Source organism: Equus quagga, chromosome 12 (genome assembly GCF_021613505.1).
Source record: "Equus quagga isolate Etosha38 chromosome 12, UCLA_HA_Equagga_1.0, whole genome shotgun sequence".
Lineage (NCBI taxonomy): Eukaryota > Metazoa > Chordata > Mammalia > Perissodactyla > Equidae > Equus > Equus quagga.
In genome coordinates, this window is record NC_060278.1 from 89,453,676 (window position 1) to 89,473,937 (window position 20,262).

At 36.1% G+C, this 20,262-nt stretch overlaps 1 protein-coding gene across 5 annotated transcripts in view; it reads right to left on the bottom strand.

The window, feature by feature from the left end:
* Positions 1–20,262, bottom strand: part of RBL1 (RB transcriptional corepressor like 1) — a 62,500-nt gene that overhangs the window by 13,705 nt on the left and 28,533 nt on the right. For 3 of the 5 annotated variants that reach the window (XR_006891144.1, XM_046679266.1, XM_046679268.1), the window contains 7 exons: positions 18,206–18,370; positions 16,188–16,320; positions 11,322–11,588; positions 10,328–10,539; positions 4,128–4,304; positions 2,610–2,681; positions 1,028–1,118 (listed from right to left, as the gene is read on the bottom strand). Coding sequence is in view for 4 of the 5 variants with exons in the window: in XM_046679266.1 (XP_046535222.1) it covers positions 1,028–1,118; positions 2,610–2,681; positions 4,128–4,304; positions 10,328–10,539; positions 11,322–11,588; positions 16,188–16,320; positions 18,206–18,370 (1,117 nt within the window). In the remaining variant the exon portion in view is untranslated. The remainder of the gene's footprint in view (positions 1–1,027; positions 1,119–2,609; positions 2,682–4,127; positions 4,305–10,327; positions 10,540–11,321; positions 11,589–16,187; positions 16,321–18,205; positions 18,371–20,262) is intronic. The other 2 variants (XM_046679267.1, XM_046679269.1) reach the window with 2 other exon arrangements.

Below are 20,262 nucleotides of genomic sequence, written 5' to 3' on the forward strand. Positions count from 1 at the left end.
AATAAATAAATAAATAAATAAATAAAATATATCTTCGAACGAGCCCATTTTCTCTAAGAATTTATCCTAAGGATGTAAACCAAAGATTAAGCTACAATGATGTTCCTCATAAAGCTGTGTATAACTGGAAACAACCTCAACATCCCACATTGTGGAATTAAATAAAACAAGGTACATACAATACATATGTTCACATATATACACATTATGTAATGGAAAGATGAGACTAGGAAAAGCAGATGGGTAGAACAGGCATTTTCACAACTTATCAAACATATGAATACTGACCATTTGATTTTCCCTTCTTGGAAAAAAAGTTACTAGTGCCTCAAGTCTTAGCATGGTGGTAGTAACAGGATGGCAGCCTTGTCAGTGGTGGCAGAACACCTATACACTTATTAATGAACAGGAAATTTCTTTAATTGTTTCCTTAGGCAGATCACTGATGGCTATCTTACTTTCCCATCATTCAGATTTATTTTTAAATTTTATTAAGTGTCTTTTATGAGTTTTATTAATGTGTATAAGTAGAGGAAACTTCTAAAACACAATTATGGGCCAGTTCTGTGGCTGAGTGATAGGGTTCGCGTGCTCCACTTTGACGGCCCAGGGTTTCACCAGTTCGGATCCTGGATGCAGACATGGCACCGCTTGTTAGGCCATGCTGAGGCGGCATCCCACATGCCACAACTAGAAGGACCCACCACTAAAATATACAACTATGTACTGGGGGGATGTGGGGAGAAGAAGCAGGAGAAAAACAAAGATTGGCAACTGTTGTTAGCTCAGTTGCCAATCTTTAAAACACAATTAACAGGGGACAAACTAAAAATGGTTTCAACACACAACCTCTTTGGAAGGCAGCACCTGACCCATATTTCTCTCAAATTTATTTGTTTCTTCCCAAAACACATATGCATTATGCACCCTACCTATATCATGGACCCCATGTTGCCTGACATCACTGTATGATGTACAATGTAATCAAAGGTGTGTTACATAAAGAATGTTAAAGTGGGCAACTTACCACAATCTCTCATTTCAAAATCACCATTTACGTTTTTATTGTATGCTACAACTTCTGTTGGAATACTTTTCAATAGTACACTCCTATAGACCTACAGGTCAGGGGGGAAAAAAGGGACTGCTGAGTCACAAAGAGGCACATGTTAAGCAAAACCAAAATAAGAGGAGCAAGATATCAAGCCAATTAAAAAGTACTTATCTGTATGGGTGAAAATCAAGAGCAAGACGTTATTAGCCTAGTAAATGTAGATTACGGCAAACATCTTAGAAGAGGAGATACTGAAACAGAGCCTACCATCTAAAATACGCCATTGTAGGAGTTTACAAAATAGAAGAATTAAGTAAGTGATAAGCAGGTTTTGCCAAATAAAAGCCACTTCAAAGATCTGAACACGTTCCTCCTTCCTTTTAATTCCTTGCACAAGAGTCATTTGATCTCACTGGGGCTTGGTTTCCTGCTCCCATCCCATTCCCATCTTCTTTCACATGGCTACATGAAACTGTAGGCTCCTCCTTGCCCCTAAACTCTTTCCTATCTCCAAGATAGCTGAAAGGCATGATCCATTCCCCTTCATCCTATGGGTGTTGGTATTGAGAAGATATTTAGGAAGCTATGGCTTGGCCCATTTTGACCCACACTAACCTCACCTTAACGGTCTTCAGGGACAATCTGGACCTCTCCAGGCTCTGTTCCTGAGGGACTTTTCTGAAGAGGCCCAGAAACTCTTAGCCTGTTGTAGGATAGAACAAATGCCTGTACTTGGCTCTTCTAATACCTCTATATCACTTACTATCAGAGTATTCTGGAGCTTAAGTAAAGAAGGGAAATTATCTGTGGGGCTCTCTTAGAAGGGAGTGTGACTACAAGTACTGGGGCCTGGGATATCTGATCCACAACATCTCTCTTCCTAAGATGGCAGATCACCGGGGTCAGAGAAGAGACCATTACGCTCCCTTAGACTCTTGAACAGCCCAAGCCTTAGGGTAACCTAACCCTGTGTTCTTTAGATACAATAATAACAATAATACGAACCTAACAATCATTAAATGCTTACTATGTGCCAGGTCACTATGCTAACATTTTATGTTTCCATGACTGAACAGTTAATGCAGGATTCTCACCATGGCTATTATATATAACATTATCAGAAATGCCTGACAAGTATTCAGAGATGCAAACATTAAGATTTTCAGCAGATGGCAGAAGAAGCTGGATTTAAATTAACAAATCCTCAAATTTCACTGGATTTAAACACCATCAGAGAATCAAGTCTCACACAATTAAAGAATATTATTACTATAGATATTTTTCATTAGACTTTCTAGTGAAAACTGTCCCCACTCAACAAATGAACAAATGGAACAGGAAAACATGTGAGAAGTATACGCAAATATATGGATAAATGAGAAACAGCCAATTTCCTGGCTTCTACTAAAACTGTCTCTTGAGTTTATATGGTATCCATTAAACCAAAAAAACCAAAGTATAGTAAAACTATAAAAGAAGTTTACCTTTTATATGATATCAGCAGAGAAATACTACAAATCTATTTTTGGACAGGAGGAAAAATAATGTAACTCACGTGACTATTAGCTTGGGGCTGATTCCTATAACTTTTTATTATCTCTTGAAAAGTTCTTTCTTCTTTTGTTACCTAAGGAAAACAAAAACTGCACTTATCAATTGCTTTTAAAAGAAAAATGGCTCTGAACAAAAACTTAATTATAGGTTGGCATTGAGAGCAGTCCTGCAGAAAGCCATTAACCCCAGGCCAGTCCATGACTAAAAGCGACTACCGTTTATGATCTTTACTACCTTTAAAGTTCAGGCTTTGTAGCCTGTGGGGACACAGCTAATAATTTCATTAATCAAAAACACTGAGATTGCTGTAGTATAACTCTACAGAAAATGCATTTCTTTACAAAAAGAATATAAGTAAACTCAGATCTGCTGAATCCTCTGTAGTCTCTGGTTTTATTAGTTTTTAATTACCTATTTAAAAGTAAATTAACCACATACTAAAGGAGAGAAAATGTCTTGCAGTGATTCACAATAAAGCTGAGCGGTTATTATAGGATTAGGCTTTTAACATTTCAGGGCAGACTATAGGGTTTCTAATACTTAGAAAAGTCACAGTGGTGGCCCAAAGGAAGAAAATGGATTACTGATTCATAAAGGAATCCCTTCTGATATATTTGTTATCATAAAGTTCTCTTAAATTACTCCTTTTCTCTGCTTCACTGTCCATTGGCACTAAACCTGTTCTCTATAATGAGGAGCTAGAAACAGCAAAGACTAAAGCCTGAGAATTCTCTGGAAAACACAAATAATTAGTTAACGTTTATTAATACCTATTTTGTATAGAGATTTTAAAGAGGCATTGTGAGAGGGGAGTTTGAAAACATGTCCTCTGCTTCAAAAAGCTTAAAAATTAGGTCTTAACTATGTACATCTGCTAGGACTACCAGTGTGGCCAATAATTAAGACCAAAGTCATAGATGATTGTTTCAGATATATCAGAATTTTAAAAAACAAGTAAGACATGCTATTTTATGACTTAAAACACGTTGTAGAACTAGAAAGCAAAATGCTTTTACGAGGCGGCTCAATAAATCAGTGGAAAATAATGTGGTATAGAAGGTATTTTACACCAGATTATGAATCAGGAGATCCTAAGTTGCCACTCATTAATTGTGTAACTTTGGCCAAATTACTTTCAGCTCTGGGCCTCCACTCACCTACAATGTAATCATCATTTTCCTTTGAATTATCAGATTAGAGATGTCACAGAGGTGGGGGTGGAAATGGTGTTCTTCAATTAATAGCGTGGAGAGCCACTTTACTACAAATGGTCTCTAAGATCTTTCCTAACTTCTTTACAACCAATGTATTCTTATGAAGTGGGAAAGCTTATTAAGATAAAACTAAATGGAGAGTCCAGAGAATAAATATGGTAGCTGGAACTTACTACTTAATTAACAACGGTGGCACTGTTGGCTTATAGCACTTAAGGCAAACTAACAATCAAGTGGGAAAGATTTTCACTTCATGCTTCGCATATAGGCAATTAGGGCAAAGAGCTTCCCCAACTATACATTACCTTTGCCATTATGTAAAAGGCACAAAGAAGGAGCTGATCCAAATGTCTGTCTTTCATTAGATCAGGGCAGTGAACTAAAGTGAATTCAAAACATGTCCATATCTTCCTTAGTAACTCATTTGAAACATCCAGTTTTACGCATAAATCACGTAAGCGTACACTTGCCAAATGATAGACCTAAGATGGAAGATGGCACATTGATGCAAAAAAACTAAATAATTTCTCAAATATATGTCTTATCATCAACATGGGATATCAGGCCACGATTAACAAACAACTACGCTGTTGATACATTAAATTACATAAAATTTCTATTCTATAGTACTAGTTCACTGCTATGGCAGAAGAATATAGATTAAAGCAAAACTCTCTTTGGAAAACTACCTTAAAAATTCTTTTTGAAAAGATGTTATCTTCTACTGTATGCTGCCAACTATATAAAGTGAGAAACATTAAAAAGCAGGATTTACCTGCATCATGACCATTATGAATACAGAATTTTTCAAGTGTTCAGAAGTCATTTTTCTTTTCCCCAGGTAAAATTGCTAGAAAGTCTAAAATGTTAGATAATAAAGAACTACAATGTTTGACTCCAAAAATGAGTCAGAAACAAAACCACTTAAAAAATTTCCCCTGTAACCTACATGAGCACATGAAAGGAATGTTAAAGTAAATGAGATACCAGTTTTTTTGGTGGTTGCTTTTAAGCATGTCAGTTCAATGCCCTGAACCTTTTATATATACAGTCTTTATATGAATTGAGACTAATGCAAATGACTTGAAGTCCTGCAAGATTGTAAAATCGATTCTAATCATTCAGGAAGCATCATGTTTTATTGTTTTAAGAGCTAGTAACCCTGCTGTGGTATTCCTATACCAGACTATTCTATTCAAACTAAGTCTTTAAGCGTTCAGGGAAAAAAATGAAAAAGAGTGAGGCATCCCTTACAGAAAAGTATCTTTGGCAGGACAAAAATCCACAAATTAGAGCTTAAAAACAAATTTAAGTTATCTAATACACTAATCTGATAGAAAGAGAGACAAGTGGTTGACTCCAAAGCCACCAGTGATTCATTTTATAGAAAACTCCTTTTCTGGACCTTATCCCTTTGTTTCTAGCTGGCCAAAAGATAAACAGGAGCTACTGGGGTCAGAGCAGAGAGAAAGATGCTAGAATTTTACATTCATAATAGGAGAGGATAACAGATAAAGTCCTAGCTAGAAGGACCAAAAATATGTAACTAAGTAATGCTTGTTAAGTGTCTTTTACAGAGCTGATCTAATACCTTAAAGATACATATACTCTGGAAACCTTTTGATTCTAATAAAAAATTCACAGTACAGTCACATGTCATTTAACGATGGGGGATACATTCTAAGAAATGTGTCAATAGGAGATTTTGTCACTATAGGAACATCATATAGTGTGCTTACACGAACCTAGATGATTTAGCTTACTACACACCTAGACTATATGGTACTAATCTTATGGGACCACCATTGTATATGTAGTCTGTCATTGACTGAAACGTTGTTATGTTGTAGCTGAACGTAAATTTTATTCAGGCATAGAACACCAGCATCATGCTGAGTTCAGCATGGATAATAGCAGCTGTAACTTACTCAAGGAATGGTTATTTTGAATTCATTATAGATACGGACACTTCAATTCCCTTTTAGGATAAAATTTTTGTAGCTTCTAATCTAGAGCAAGTAGGCTATAATTAAATGGAAGGAAAAAAACCAAGTTGGATTCTGAAATAAATTTAGAATTAAAAATTCAGAAATAAACCCTCATTTTTTGTGTGTGTGTGAGGAAGACTGGCCCTGAGCTAACATCTGTTGCCAATATTCCTCTGTTTTATGTGGGATGCCACCACAGTGTGGCTTGACAAGCAGTGCTAGGTCTATGCCCGGGATCCAAACCTGCAAACCCCGGGCCACTGAAGGGGAGTGTGAGAACTTAACCACTATGCCACCAGGCTGGCCCCTAAAGCCTCATTTTTTTTAAAGATTTTATTTTTTCCTTTTTTCTCCCCAAAGCCCCCCAGTACATAGTTGTATATTCTTTGTTGTGGGTCCTTCTAGTTGTGGCATGTGGGACGCTGCCTCAGCGTGGTTTGATGAGCGGTGCCATGTCCGCACCCAGGATTCGAACCAACGAAACACTGGGCCGCCTGCAGTGGAATGCGTGAACTTAACCACTCGGCCACGGGGCCAGCCCCCTAAAGCCTCATTTTTATCAGGCTTAGGTTCATTACCAAAGGCAGTAATTTGCCGTTTTGAAAATTAAAAACAGGTAATGAATGGGGAAAATGCTGCATTTTGGAACTCTGTTTTTAAAGCAAGCCTTAGGTACAAGAGGTGGGCAGGAGTGGGGAGCAGAGTAGAGAAGGCAGTGGGAGGTGGGGAAAAATGGCAAGTCTCTCAACAATTACTATAAGAAAGACTAGAAGAAATAAACTTAAATTTGCATCAAGAGACAATTTGGGGAAAAAACAATGAAATTTCTTAAAAATTTTCAGTCTCAAACCTTAATTACAATGCTAGAAAAAAACATGTTTTCACTCTAGGATTTATTTTAGAGAAGAGGCATGTTTGGTTACAAATATCTGATTAACATGTACGTCTTATCTGAAGCTGATGGTGCTTGTAAAAGATAGGTAGGACAAGTTGAAATTATTTTTATGTTAAATCTTTCAGTACCTTTTATTAATACTAAAATAATTTAGGCATTATAATGAGAACTGGTCAAATTTTAACTTAAAAGGTAACATACTGGATTTATGGTAAAAACTATGCAGCCTTCCCATCCTATCCCACTAATCTTTATAATGGTTCTTTAGCAATTTAAGCTGATCCATAAGATCTAAGATGCACCTGTCCCACAACGAACTCTTATCTATCTACAGCACATAACATAATGGAGTCCAACAAATTCCAGAGGAGGGCCAACTGCTTACTCAAAGTTATGTAAGAACGCAAGCTGGCAGGAAACGTAAGTTATATCAGGAAATGGAGTCAAATCATATGAGCCTGAGTCCAAACATAGCTTACCAAGATCATAATGCTCTCTTTAGAGGTCAAATATGTTTTTTAAAAAGGCTAAGGTACATTACCTGATACCAAAGCTAGACAAAGACACTATTAAGAAAACTACAGGGGCTGGCCCCGTGGCCGAGTGGTTAAGTTCGCGTGCTCCGCTGCAGGCGGCCCAGAGTGTTTTGTTGGTTTGAATCCTGGGTGCAGACATGGCACTGCTCATCAAACCACGCTGAGGCAGCGTCCCACATGCCACAATTAGAAGGACCCACAATGAAGAATGTACAACTATGTACCAGGGGGCTTTGGGGAGAAAAAGGAAAAAAATAAAATCTTTAAAAAAAAAGAGAGAAAACTACAGACCAGTATCTCTTATGAATACTGATGTCAAAAGCCTCAACAAGATAGTAGCAAATTGAATGCAAAGCAAACACTAAAGGGATTTTACACCATGCACAAGTAGGATTTATTTCTGAAGTGTAAGGATAGTTTAACATATGAAAATCAATCAGGGTACTACACTACATTAATAGAGTGAAGGAAAAAAATATGATCACTTCAATTGATGCAGAAAAAAAGCATGTGACAAATTTCAACACCCTTTTATTATAAAAACACTCAACAGGCACTGGCCTGGTGGTGTAGTGGTTAAGTTCACATGTTCTGCTTTGGCAATCCAGGGTTCGCAGGTCTGCATCCCAGGTGTGGACCTATGCACTGCTGATCAGGCCATGCTGTGGTGGGATCCCACATACAAAACAGAGAAAGATTTGCATGGGTGTTAGCTCAGTGACAATCTTCTTCAAGCAAAAAGAGGAAGACTGGCAACAGATGTTAGCTCAGGGTGAATCTTCCTCTCAAAAAAAAAAAAAGAAAACCACTCAACTAACTAGAAATAGAAAGAAACTACCTCAACATAATAAATGCCATATATGAAAAATCTGCAGTTAACATAATACTCAAAGTGAAACAATGAAGCATTCCTCTAAGATCAGGAACAAGACAAGGATGCCCAATTTGATCACTTCTATTTCAACACAGGACTAGAAGTTCTAGCCAGAGCACTTAGGCAAGAAAACGAAAATAAAAGACATCCAAATTGGAAAAGAAGTAAAATAATCTCTGTTCGCAGATGACATGATTTTAGGTGTAGAAAATTGGAAAAACCTAAAGAGCCCAACAAAAATGTTACAACTAATAAATGAATTCAGCAAAGTTGCAGGATACAAAATCAACACACAAAAGTCATTTTCACTTCTATACACTAACAATAAACAATCCAAAAATAAAATGAAGAAAATAATTCTTTTATAATAACAGAGAATAAAATACTTAGGAACAAACTTAACCAAGGAGGCAAAAGACTTGTACATTGAAAACTGCAAAATGTTGCTGAAAGAAATTAGAGAAAACACAAATAAATGGAAAGACATACCAATGCCATGTGTATGGACTGGAAAGACTTAATATTGTTAAGATATCAACACTACCCAAAGCAGTCTATAGATTTAATGAAATCCCATCAAATTCCCAATGATTTTTTTGCAGAAATAGAAAAATCCATCCTAAAACTCATATGCAGGCTCAAGGAATTCTGAATAGCCAAAATAATCTTGAAAAAAAAAGAACAAAGTTGAAGGTCTCACACTTGCTGATTTCAAAATTTACTATAAAGTTACAGGTAATTAAAGCTGTGTGGTACTGTCATACAGACAGACACAAAGAGATCAATGAATAGAATAGAGGGTCCAGAAATAAATCCTCACATAAATGGTCGAATGACTTTTGACAAGGGTGTCAAGATCATTCTACAGGGAAAAGACACTCTTTTCAACAAACGGTGGTCAGAAAACTGGATATCTACAAGGAAAAGAATGAAATTGGATCCTTATCTTACACTATATACAAAAATGAACTCGAAATGGATCAAAGACCTAAATGTAACTGCTAAAACTATAAAAGTCCTAGAAGAAAACATAGGAGAAAAGCTTCATGACTTTGGAATGGGCAATGATTTCTTGGATATGACACCTAAAGCACAGGACAACAAAATGAAACTTAGATAAATTTGACTTCATGAAAATTTAAAACTTTTGTGCAACAAATGACACTATCAACATAGTGAAAAGGCAACACATGGAATGGGAGAAAATATTTGCAAATCATATATCTGGTAAAGGATTAATATCCAGAATACATACATAACTTCTACAACTCAACAACGACAAACTCAAATGACAAATGGGCAAAAGACTTGACTAGACATTTCTCCGAGGAAGATATACAGATGGCCAATAAACACATGAAAAGATGCTCAACATCACTAATCATGAGGGAAACGCAAATCAAAACTAGAATCTGGCAGCATTTCATATTCAATAGGATTGCTGTTATCAAAAAAAAACCCAGACAGCAACAAGTGTTGACAAGGATGAGGAAAACCTGAAACCCTTGTGCATTGCTAGCAAGAAGGTAAAATGGTGCAGCCACTGTGGAAAATGGTATGGCAGTTCCTCAAAAAATTAATTCCACTTCTTGGTATATACCCAAAAGAACTGAGAGCAGAGACTTGAATAGATATTTGTACACCAATGTTCATAACAGTGTTATTCACAATAATCAAAAGGTAGAAACAACCCAAATGTCCATCTACAGACAAATGGATGAACAAAATGTGGTATACACATACAATGGAATATTATTCAGCCTTAAAAAGGAAGGAAATTCTGACACATGCTACAATATGGATGAACCTTGAAGACATTATGCTAAGTGAAATAAGCCTGTAACAAAAGGACACATATTGTATGATTCCACTTACATGAGGAATCTAGAGTAGTCAAATTCATAGAGACAGAAAGCAGAATGGTGGTTACCAGAGGCCAAGGAAGGGGAGGAACAGGAAATTAATGTCTATTAAATAGGGTTTCAGTTTAGGAAGATGATAAAGTTCTGGAGATGAGTGGTGGTGAAGGCTGCAGAACAGTGTGAATGTACTTAATGACACAACTGTACACTTAAAAATGGTTAAAATGGTAAATTTTATGTTATGTATATTTTACCACATGCAAAAAAGAAGGCTAACACTGCTCTCTGTTATTCAATCTTTCCTGCATCAATTAACTTAGATCTTTTTCAGATGCTATAAAAACACATACCTTTCTATAAAACAGTGCTAAGGACCCAGTTCTCTTTGGTTTGTTTACTCCGGTTGGATGTACCTCTTGTGCTTTAGACGGATGAGTCTGTTTTGGAGAAGTACCAATTAATGACTGAGCAGTAAGTGATACAGAACTCTCGACTTTGGACTCCTGAGTTGTATTCATGGAAACTGGTATCAGTGTGATCTCTCCAGCATCATTTGCAACACCTGAATATACAAGCAAGAGTTTTCAGTTCTAGAAATAAGCTGCATGTGTTCCAGAAAATCTGTCAACTGTTGGTATCTACCTATCTATCTAGGCAAGGAATATGCTAGAAAAGGAGATGAGGGCCACAAAAACAGTAATTCTAGGTTATAATATTCTTGTTTTTTATTTCTGCTCTGAAACAACAATATTTTTTTTGAGCTCTAAAGGAGATGTTTTTGATCAAGAAGCAAAATTCTTGCTCCATACACTCTTTTGTGAAGTTCAGATAAGAAAACAATATAAGTCCTAACAAAGAGGATAATAAATTTAGAAAACGTGAAAATTCAAAAAACAGTATAGATTCAAAACAAAAGGCGGAGCACAAAGGATTTTTAGGGCAATGAAACTATTTTGTATAATATTATAGTGGTAGCTATATGTCATCAGACATTTGTCAAAATTCAAGGAGTATACAATACCAAGAGTGAATCATAATGTAAACCATGGAATTGGAGTCATAATGATGTGTCAATGTAGGCACCAATTATAACAGATGTACCACTCTGGTGGGCGTGGCTGTGTGTGCGTGAGCAGAGGGTATATGGGAAATCTCTGTACCTTCCACTCAGTTTTGTTGTGAATCTAAAACTGCCCAAACAAATAAAATTAAAGAAGAAAAACAGTATAGGTTCAAGAAAAAACACTGAGTTAGAAAGACCACGTGATCCAATCCAGTAAGACATTTCTTAAATTTTTATCCAACTCAGAAAAAAAAAAAAAAATAAACGCATCGAAATGTTACCGTGCAATGGGATTGTAACTTTATGTCCTGTTGTTCCTGTTACTATGGCTGTGCTCATTGTTAGAAGACTCTGCCCAGGTGAAATTGATAAATTTTCAGCAGTAATGCTTGATGAAGAAGCAATTTTCAATTTTGTTCCTTCTGTTATGACCCTGTCTATAAACATTTCCTTTGGGGGGTCTTCCCCAAAAAGTCTTCTTTTAGCACTCCCTGCAGTAGGAGAACTGTAGCGTTCATGGACAGAAATTGGAGACAATGGTTGTATATCTAATAAAGAGAAAAATAAATTTAAAAGAGTTTGACGTGTATTCCAAAACAATAAATCAGATGCACTCATTCATTCAACAAATAGATAGTGAGTTACTCTGCTAGGCACTAGCGAATAACATGGCCTCTGTGCTCATGGGATATCAAATCTGGTGGGAGAGAGAGGCACAAAGTAAATCATTACAATAAATTGTGAAAATTATGATAGCTCACCTTCCTGGTTTCCTGAACCTCTGCCTATATTAAAGGAGCAAAATATTAAGAGTAAAGTAGAAGCTGAGAGGTAGTATGAGGTGACCACTAAATTTAAGTAGTCCAATTAGCTTCCGTCTCCCAATCTTATCTAGTAATTAATACCTGAGAAGGAAAAATCAGTGATTTAGTTCACAGTTTTGCCTCCTCCCACACACCCACTTCAAGCAGTTTAAGGCAGTAGCTGTGCCTTTCTGATTTAGTAGATACAGAATCATCTTTTTTATTTTGGAGGAAGATTAGTCCTGAGCTAACATCTGCCAATCCTCCTCTTTTTGCTGAGGAAGACTGGCCCTGAGCTCACATCTGTGCCCATCTTCCTCCACTTTACATGTGGGACGCCTACCACAGCGTGGCTTGCCAAGTGGTGCCATGTCCACACCTGGGATCCGAACCTGTGAACCCCAGGCTGCTGAAGCAGAATGTGCACACTCAACTGCTGCGCCACCAGGCCGGCCTCCAGAATCACCTTTTATAAGCCTACCAGAAGAGGAAGATGAGTAAAGGTGATATGACTCTGCTTAACTTGCCTTAATCTGAGGGTTGGCAGTAGTATGTTGATCAAAAAGAAAAAAGGGCATGGATTATGTCTCTCTCTCAGTGCTATCTGCAGGAGCTGCTCTCCTTTCCCTCTTCACTAAGTACAAAGGTTCTCCTAGTCCCTTACAACCTTACATATTTTTCCACAATTCTTCCCCACTTCCCCCAACCCCATTGTTTCTTTACTGGTATATAATATTCTTTTTTTTTTTTTTTTTTTAAAGATTTTCTTTTTTCCTTTTTCTCCCCAAAGCCCCCCGGTACATAGTTGTATATTCTTCGTTGTGGGTCCTTCTAGTTGTGGCATGTGGGACGCTGCCTCAGCGTGGTTTGATGAGCGGTGCCATGTCCGCGCCCAGGATTCGAACCAACGAAACACTGGGCCGCCGGCAGAGGAGTGCGCGGACTAAACCACTCGGCCACGGGGCCAGCCTCCGTATATAATATTCTTTTAAAGTGAAAGCATTTCACTGTTTATTTTTACATTCACTAGATAATTAGACAGCCATGTACTCTATTTTCAAAATATGCTTAAGAGGTATAAAAATTACCTCTAACAATGATTTGACAGCTGTCTGTATTACCGAGGTAAGTGGGGAAATAGCCATGGTTTAATAAAAATCTCTCCACAATTCTGGTGGTTATGAATGAAGATCTGACTTCTCATCTTCAGTAAACAAGTGGAAAGTTCTACTGTAGCTCCTATTACCCCTTAACAGGAGTATACCTGGATGCCTTATATCTAAGAAACCCATGGCAGTCCTTGAATCTGACTAGAGATGCTCAAAGCTGACCTTTCAGGGGAGCACTCATGTTACAGCCACGAAGTTAGCTACAAACTCCTTGAAATTATCTTTTCCTAGCACAGTACTGGAAAAGCTACAGTGGACACACAACATAAATTTAATAAATACACAAATTAATAAACTGTCTTTTTCTCCCCAGAGTCAAGGTTCAATATTATTGTTTCCTAAGGATTTTCCATTATTTGATTCTCTTGCCTGAACCCCTAAAAGGTAATAACTTTTTCCTTTAATTATAAAATAACATTCAATCCCACACAGGGGCACTCCCTACAATTTTTAAAAGCCCTGAATATTCACAGCAGCATCATTCACAGTAGCCAAGAAGTAGAAATAATCCAAATGTCCACCAACTAATGAATGAACAAACAATATGTGGCATATTGATACAATGAAAAATTATTCAGCCATAAAGAGGAATGAAGTGCTGATACATACTACAACAAAGATATACCTTGAAAACATGCTAAGTGAAAGAAGCCAATCACAAAGGCCACATATTATGTGATTCCATTTATATGAAACGTCTAGAATAGACAAATCTATAGAAAGAGAAAGTAGATTAGTGGTTCTAGGGGCTTGGGGGAAGGGAAAATGGAGAGCAATTGCTATTGGATATGAGGTTTCTTTTTGGGGTGATGAAAACATACTGGAATTAGATAATGGTGAAAGTTGTAGAATCTTGTGAATACACTAAAAACCACTGAATTGTATACTTTAAAAAAAAAAGAAAAAACAGTCTTTTAAAGATTGGCCCCTGAGCTAACAACTGTTGCCAATCTTTTTTTTTCCTGCTTTTTCTCCCCAAATCCTCCCAGTACCTAGTTGTATATTTTTAGCTGTGGGTCCTTCTAGTTGTGGCATGTGGGATGCCACCTCAACGTGGCCTGATGAGCGGTACAATGTCTGTGCCCAGGATCCAAACCAACGAAACCCTGGGCCGCAGAAGTGGAATGCGCAAACTTAACCACTCGGCCACGGGGCCGGCCCCAAAAGAGTAAATTTTATGGTATGTAAACTATATCTTGATTTAAAAAAAGCTCACTGAAAAAAATTCAAACAATACCAAAAAACTATAATGAAGAAAGTAACACTCACTCAAAATCTCACCACCTGGAGAGAATCACATTTGGGGACCATTCTTCATGATCTTAGTTCTCAGATCTCTAGCTAGGCTGCAAATACACACACACACAGGTATATATAATATATATATAAATTACAGACACAGATACAAACACACACACACAGAGGCAGTCTATGATTTGCACAGTTCCAATTTCTATGAATTTTAGTTACCATAGTTCAGTTAAATTAACAACAGCCTTAACAAAATGGTTCAAATTTCAAATTTCAGTTGCCATGGCATAGTAACTGTGAGTAATTGCATACACTACAAACTTTAGTCTACAAGTCATTATGTGAATAATAGATGTGCATCATGATTAGTGACCAATCACGTCACTTCTTTCAAAGTCTGTCGATGACTGGTCAGGGCACATCTCTTATTCAATCCATACAGACAGTAAAGTGTATAGTTACGTTGTCTCCGTGTCTCCCAGTGATAATTTCATAAGACATTTTACAAAAACAGACAAATGAAGGAGGGAATTGTCAAAAAAAAGATGAAAGTGCCACAAAGAAATAAAAAGTAATAATGCTGAAAGTAAAATTAAAATAGAGTATCAATGAAGTTCCAGAAGAAATAGCTAACCCTAGGAATGTTGACTGCTGCTGTTCAAGAAATTAGACATGCAGCCAGAAGAACTTTGTAAAAATGAAACTTATCAATATGAGGAAAAAGTTAGAGACAAAAAAGATGAATATGTGCAACAGGAAGTGATGATGGCAAAAAAACTTCACATTAAAGCAACTCTCAGAGATATTTCACAACACTGAAAGCACAAAGTATAAAATGTTGAAAGCTGATCCAAACTTAGAAAGGAACATGACAATTCACCAAGGCACAGAAAAGATATTCAGTATTGTAAGTTACAAGAGAAGAAGGCAGCAAGCTCTGTTTAAACTTCTTTCAAAAAAAAAAACACTTTTATTCTCAATGTTTCTAATGTTTTAAATTATAGTGTACTAAGTAAATATTTTTACTATTTCTTCATTTCTTTAAACACTAGTAACTGATAGTAAGACAAGTTTAAAGTTTTGACAAGATTCTTACAGGTCATAAAACAATCTTAATTATTCCCATTGCTTACGAAGATTGTTTTGCATGCACAGCTTGCACATGTTTATGATCTTGCACTATATGTAAAGCAAAGACTGTACATACACATAAACACACACACAATTATAGTCCAAAAATGGACCTAGAGCTACCTTACTTCAGTAACCTTAATACTTGTTCATCTGAGGTTTGTTCAGGGATATTCTGTGATCAGAAGATTTTCTTAATTGTTTCTTAAAAAATTCAAGAGCTATGTAATCCAGAAGATGCACATAATAGTTTGATACATCACAAGAGAAAAAAAGAAAAAAAGGTACTAATATCTTCCTATTAGTAAGGCTCAAATGAATTATTTTAAGAGAGTATAGATAAGTCATTTATTAGATGAAGTTACAAAGCCCAAAGAGTTCTCTGTTCTGCTTTAAATATTTGTCTTTCTATAGAGACATACATAGACAGAGAAAGAATATAACTTCTGTCACATTTGGAAAAGTAGGTATTTGGCCTATTTAAATAGTTTTCCATTAAGCATTTAGGAAAGGTTATGTGTGTTTATTAAAAGGCCAAAATACTATTTCCACAATAATTGACACTGCAATTAAAAAAATAGATTGTATTCAAAATCAGGATGGAAATCTTATTACTGTAGTATAAAAAAGTATACAATGAGCCAAATGAGAGTGTTGGCATAAGGATTAAGCCTCTTTTCAAATCTTGATGAAGAACTTAGATGTCTCAATAATATATTAGTAAGACTTGAAATTCTCTCTGAAAAAAAAAATCTTTGTTATTTTTTCACTGTTTTACTAATGCTGAACATACCCCTTCGAAGATTCCCACTGTCAGTCCGAACTTCTTTGACTCTTGGATGCATCAAAGGAGACACTGGCATCATGGGAAGATGTCCCTGTATACTTCCCCCATTTCCTGTTTCAAAGTTATTTGGGAATATAACCTGTAGAAAACAAAAACCCTTTGCTTTATATAGAGATCATCCCACAGATGAAAACTTACAACAAAAAATGAGAAAAAAGTTTTAACTTCTTTTATTGTTTTATTTCCTTTTCCTTCTTCTTCCCAAAATATAAAAATTTGCAATAGTTAAATGTTGTTAAATATATGTAAAGAATGCATCTCACTTAATCTCATAATTTAGCTATTTAAATTTGTTGACCACTAAAAGTAAACCTATGAGGTAGGGGCTATTGATCTCCACTTCAGTATGAGAAAATGGAGGCTCAAAATGTGAAATCTGCCCCAGGACACACTATTACACTAAGTAATAGAGTAAGGGCTTCAAACCAAATCCTTTTCCTTCAAGCTTATAGTTTTTATTCATCGTCTCAATGGATTCTACAATGGAAATATTGATGAATAATGAACATTGCCCAATTCATCACAATCTGCCACAAAAAACCAAAGCATAGAAGAGATTTCAAGAAACCATCTTCTTTTCAGTTCTTCCCAATCTCAGATAGTTCTTCTAGTAGTTTGGGATTAGGGAAAAATTTAAGCAGATTAATGAAGCATAAGGAGACACAGAAAAGCAAAGAAGGATGAAAAGACAGGAGTTACAAAAGAATAACACAGAGGTAGACGGAAAAAACTCACATGATATTAAACTGGCAAACGTGTGATTTGTGTGTATTAAGCAAAAGCTTTTGATTTTTCCTTCTTTATTCTAAAACTACTAATAAACAGTGTTTAATTCTTTATATGGGATTAATGGTTTCTTAGATATGACACCAAAAGCACAAGCAACAAAAGAAAAAGATAAACTGGACATCATCAAAATTAAAAACTTTTGTGTTCCAAAGGACATTATCAAGAAAGTAAAAAGGCAACCCACAGAATGGGAGAAACGTTTTGCAAATCATATATTGAATAAGGGAGTTGTATCCACAATATAAAAAAGAACTCCTATAATTTAATAATAAAAAGACAAACAACCCAGTGAAAAACATCTTAATAGATGTTTCTCCAAAGATGTACAAATGGCCAATAAACACATGAAAAAATTTTGAACACCCTCAGCCATCAGAGAAATGCAAATAAAAATCACAATGAGATACCACCTCACACCTACTAGGATGGCTGGAATCAAAAAGACAGATAATAAATGCTGGAGAGGATGTGGAGAAATTTGAATCTTCACATACTGATGATGGTAAGAATGTTAAATGGTGCAGCCCCTTTGGAAAATAGTCTGACTGTTCCCCAAAAGCTTAAACAGATCTACTATATGACCCAGTAATAACACTCGTAGACATATACCCAAGAAAAATGAAAACATATGTCCACATAAAAACTTGTGCATGAATGGTCATATCAGAATTATTCCTAAGAGCCAAAAATGTGGAAACAACCCCAAATGTCCATCAATTAATAAATGGATAAACCAAGTAATATATACATGCAATGGAATATTATTAAGTCATGAAAAAGAATGAAGTGCTAATACACACCACAACATGGATGAACCTTGAAAACATTATGCTAAGTGAATGAAACCAGTCACAAAGAACCACATATTGTATGATTCCATTTATATGAAATGTCCAGAACAGGAAAATCAATACAGAAAGAAAGCAGATTACTGGTTGCTTAGGGCTAGGGAGAAGTTGGAGGGTAGGGAAATGTGAGCCAAAGGGTACTGTTTCTTGTTGAGATGAATACATTCCAAAACATTGATGGTGGTGATGGCTGCGTGTTATCTAAGAATATACTAAAAATCATTGAACTGTACACTTTAAATGGGTGAACTGTATGGTAGGTGAATTATATCTCAGTAAAGCTGTTATTTTATAAAACGATGGGATATCAGCCTTGCCCTGACTCACCTCTTCACAGGTAGGAACTTTGTTTGCAGAGGCCTGAAGAGCCTCCCACAGTGCAGAATTGTGACTCCATGCTAAACTCTCCAAAATCTGTTCTTCGATGCCGTTCAAATGTTTCACCATGTCCCTGGAGAGTCCCTCCTCTGAGCGGATCACCACCTCAATAACCTGGAGACGAGAAAATTAAGAAGGTAACGTGGTCTCAAGCAGTCAGTTCTAGACCAAGTTTGCATGTGTGACTAGTTCTGGTCTTATTAATAACATAGAACCAAGGATTCCTTTGAACCATAATTCCATACCTTAATAATATATTTTAATTTATAAAGGAGTTTTTAAGATCTTCAAAATACTTTCACATGCATTTCTGTTTTTCATGCTTTACTTTAAAGAGGAAAACTGAGGCAGCCATAGGTGGAAATTGGGCAATAGCCCAATCGTGGTAAAAGTCAGGTTTTAGGTTCCCAGTCCAGTGGTATTTTGAATTTACTGCCCATTTTCAGACTATTCTTCCCAATAGCTCAAAAGAATAGAATCCATAACATATTTAAAAGAAATTTTGCTTATATACACTCTAATTCCATTTTAATAAAAGTAAATATCTAGAACAAAGTCTAAGTATATACACAAAAATATTAATACTGATTTTTATATTAGGATTATAATGTACGATTTTAATATTTACATTTATGTGTATTTTCTGTTTTTCTTCAAGGAGTGTATATTATTTACATACCCATATATTTATATGTGGTTAAAAAACAAAAGTATTTTAACTTTTTTTTTTTTTTTAAATGGAGGATCTAAGTTTTTTGGTTTTTTTTTTAAGATTTTATTTTTTTTCCTTTTTCTACCCAAAGCCCCCCAGTACATAGTTGTATATTCTTTGTTGCGGGTCCTTCTAGTTGTGGCATGTGGGACGTTGCCTCAGCGTGGTTTGAAGAGCAGTGCCATGTCCGCGCCCAGGATTCGAACCAACGAAACACTGGGCTGCCTGCAGCGGAGCGCGAGAACTTAACCACGTGGCCACGGGGCCAGCCCCTATTTTAACTTCTTGAGTGAAAAAAGGATATTACAATTAAAAATAAATTGTTATTAGGCGAGTGCAAAAACTAAACTTTTTCCTTGAATAAAATTATACATATTTACATAAACAGATATTTCCTAATGGAAAATCTGAACACGCAAATGAACATTAAAGTGAATATACAGAAGCAATTTTCCCTTAGAAACTAAAAAAAATTTTAATCCCACTTAGTCAACAATTCAGATAAGCTTTCCAATGATGTGTATTTTCTACAACTTCAGGCATACTTTAGGTATAAAAATTTAACTCTTCAAACTAACTTTTCTACTGTCAATAGTTTGAAAGTAGCAAAAATGGCAAAATACTAAATCATGCCAATTAGTGTAACAGTAGCATCAGTCAAATTCGGACACTAGGTAACATGAAATGTTATTGTAGCTATGACCTCTATGTTTTATACGAAAAAGGTTAATAAAAATAGTTCTAGCAGAGAAAAAAGGTAAGTTAAGAAAGATTCATCCACACTGAATTAGCTCAAACTGGGGAAGGAGCATGATCTGTTATTACAGCTTCATTAGTTAGACTGTCGCCATAATCAATTTTAGACCCTTTCTTTCTCCTGGGAAAAAGAGTTTTTGATCTTCATCATGTATCTTCACCATCAAATCCTCTAACAGGATTATGATTTTCATTCATAGATATGGAAAATTCAAAGAGAAGTACTTAGTTCCTGGTTACACTTGCAAGTCAGTGAGACTGGCTCAATTTACCGATACTCTCATCCTCTCCCCTTTGTCCTTGATTCCACCCAAAAGAAATACAGTAGTCCCCCCTTATCCATGGTTTCACTTTCTGTGGTTTCAGTTACCCATGGTCAACTGCAGTCCAAAAATATTACACTGAAAATTCCAGAAATAAACAATTCATAAATTTTAAACTGCACGCTGTTCTGGGTAGTTGATGATGAACTGATGAACTCTCGTGTAGTCTTGCTCCGTCCCACCTGGGATGGAGTCATCCCTTTGTCCGGTGTATC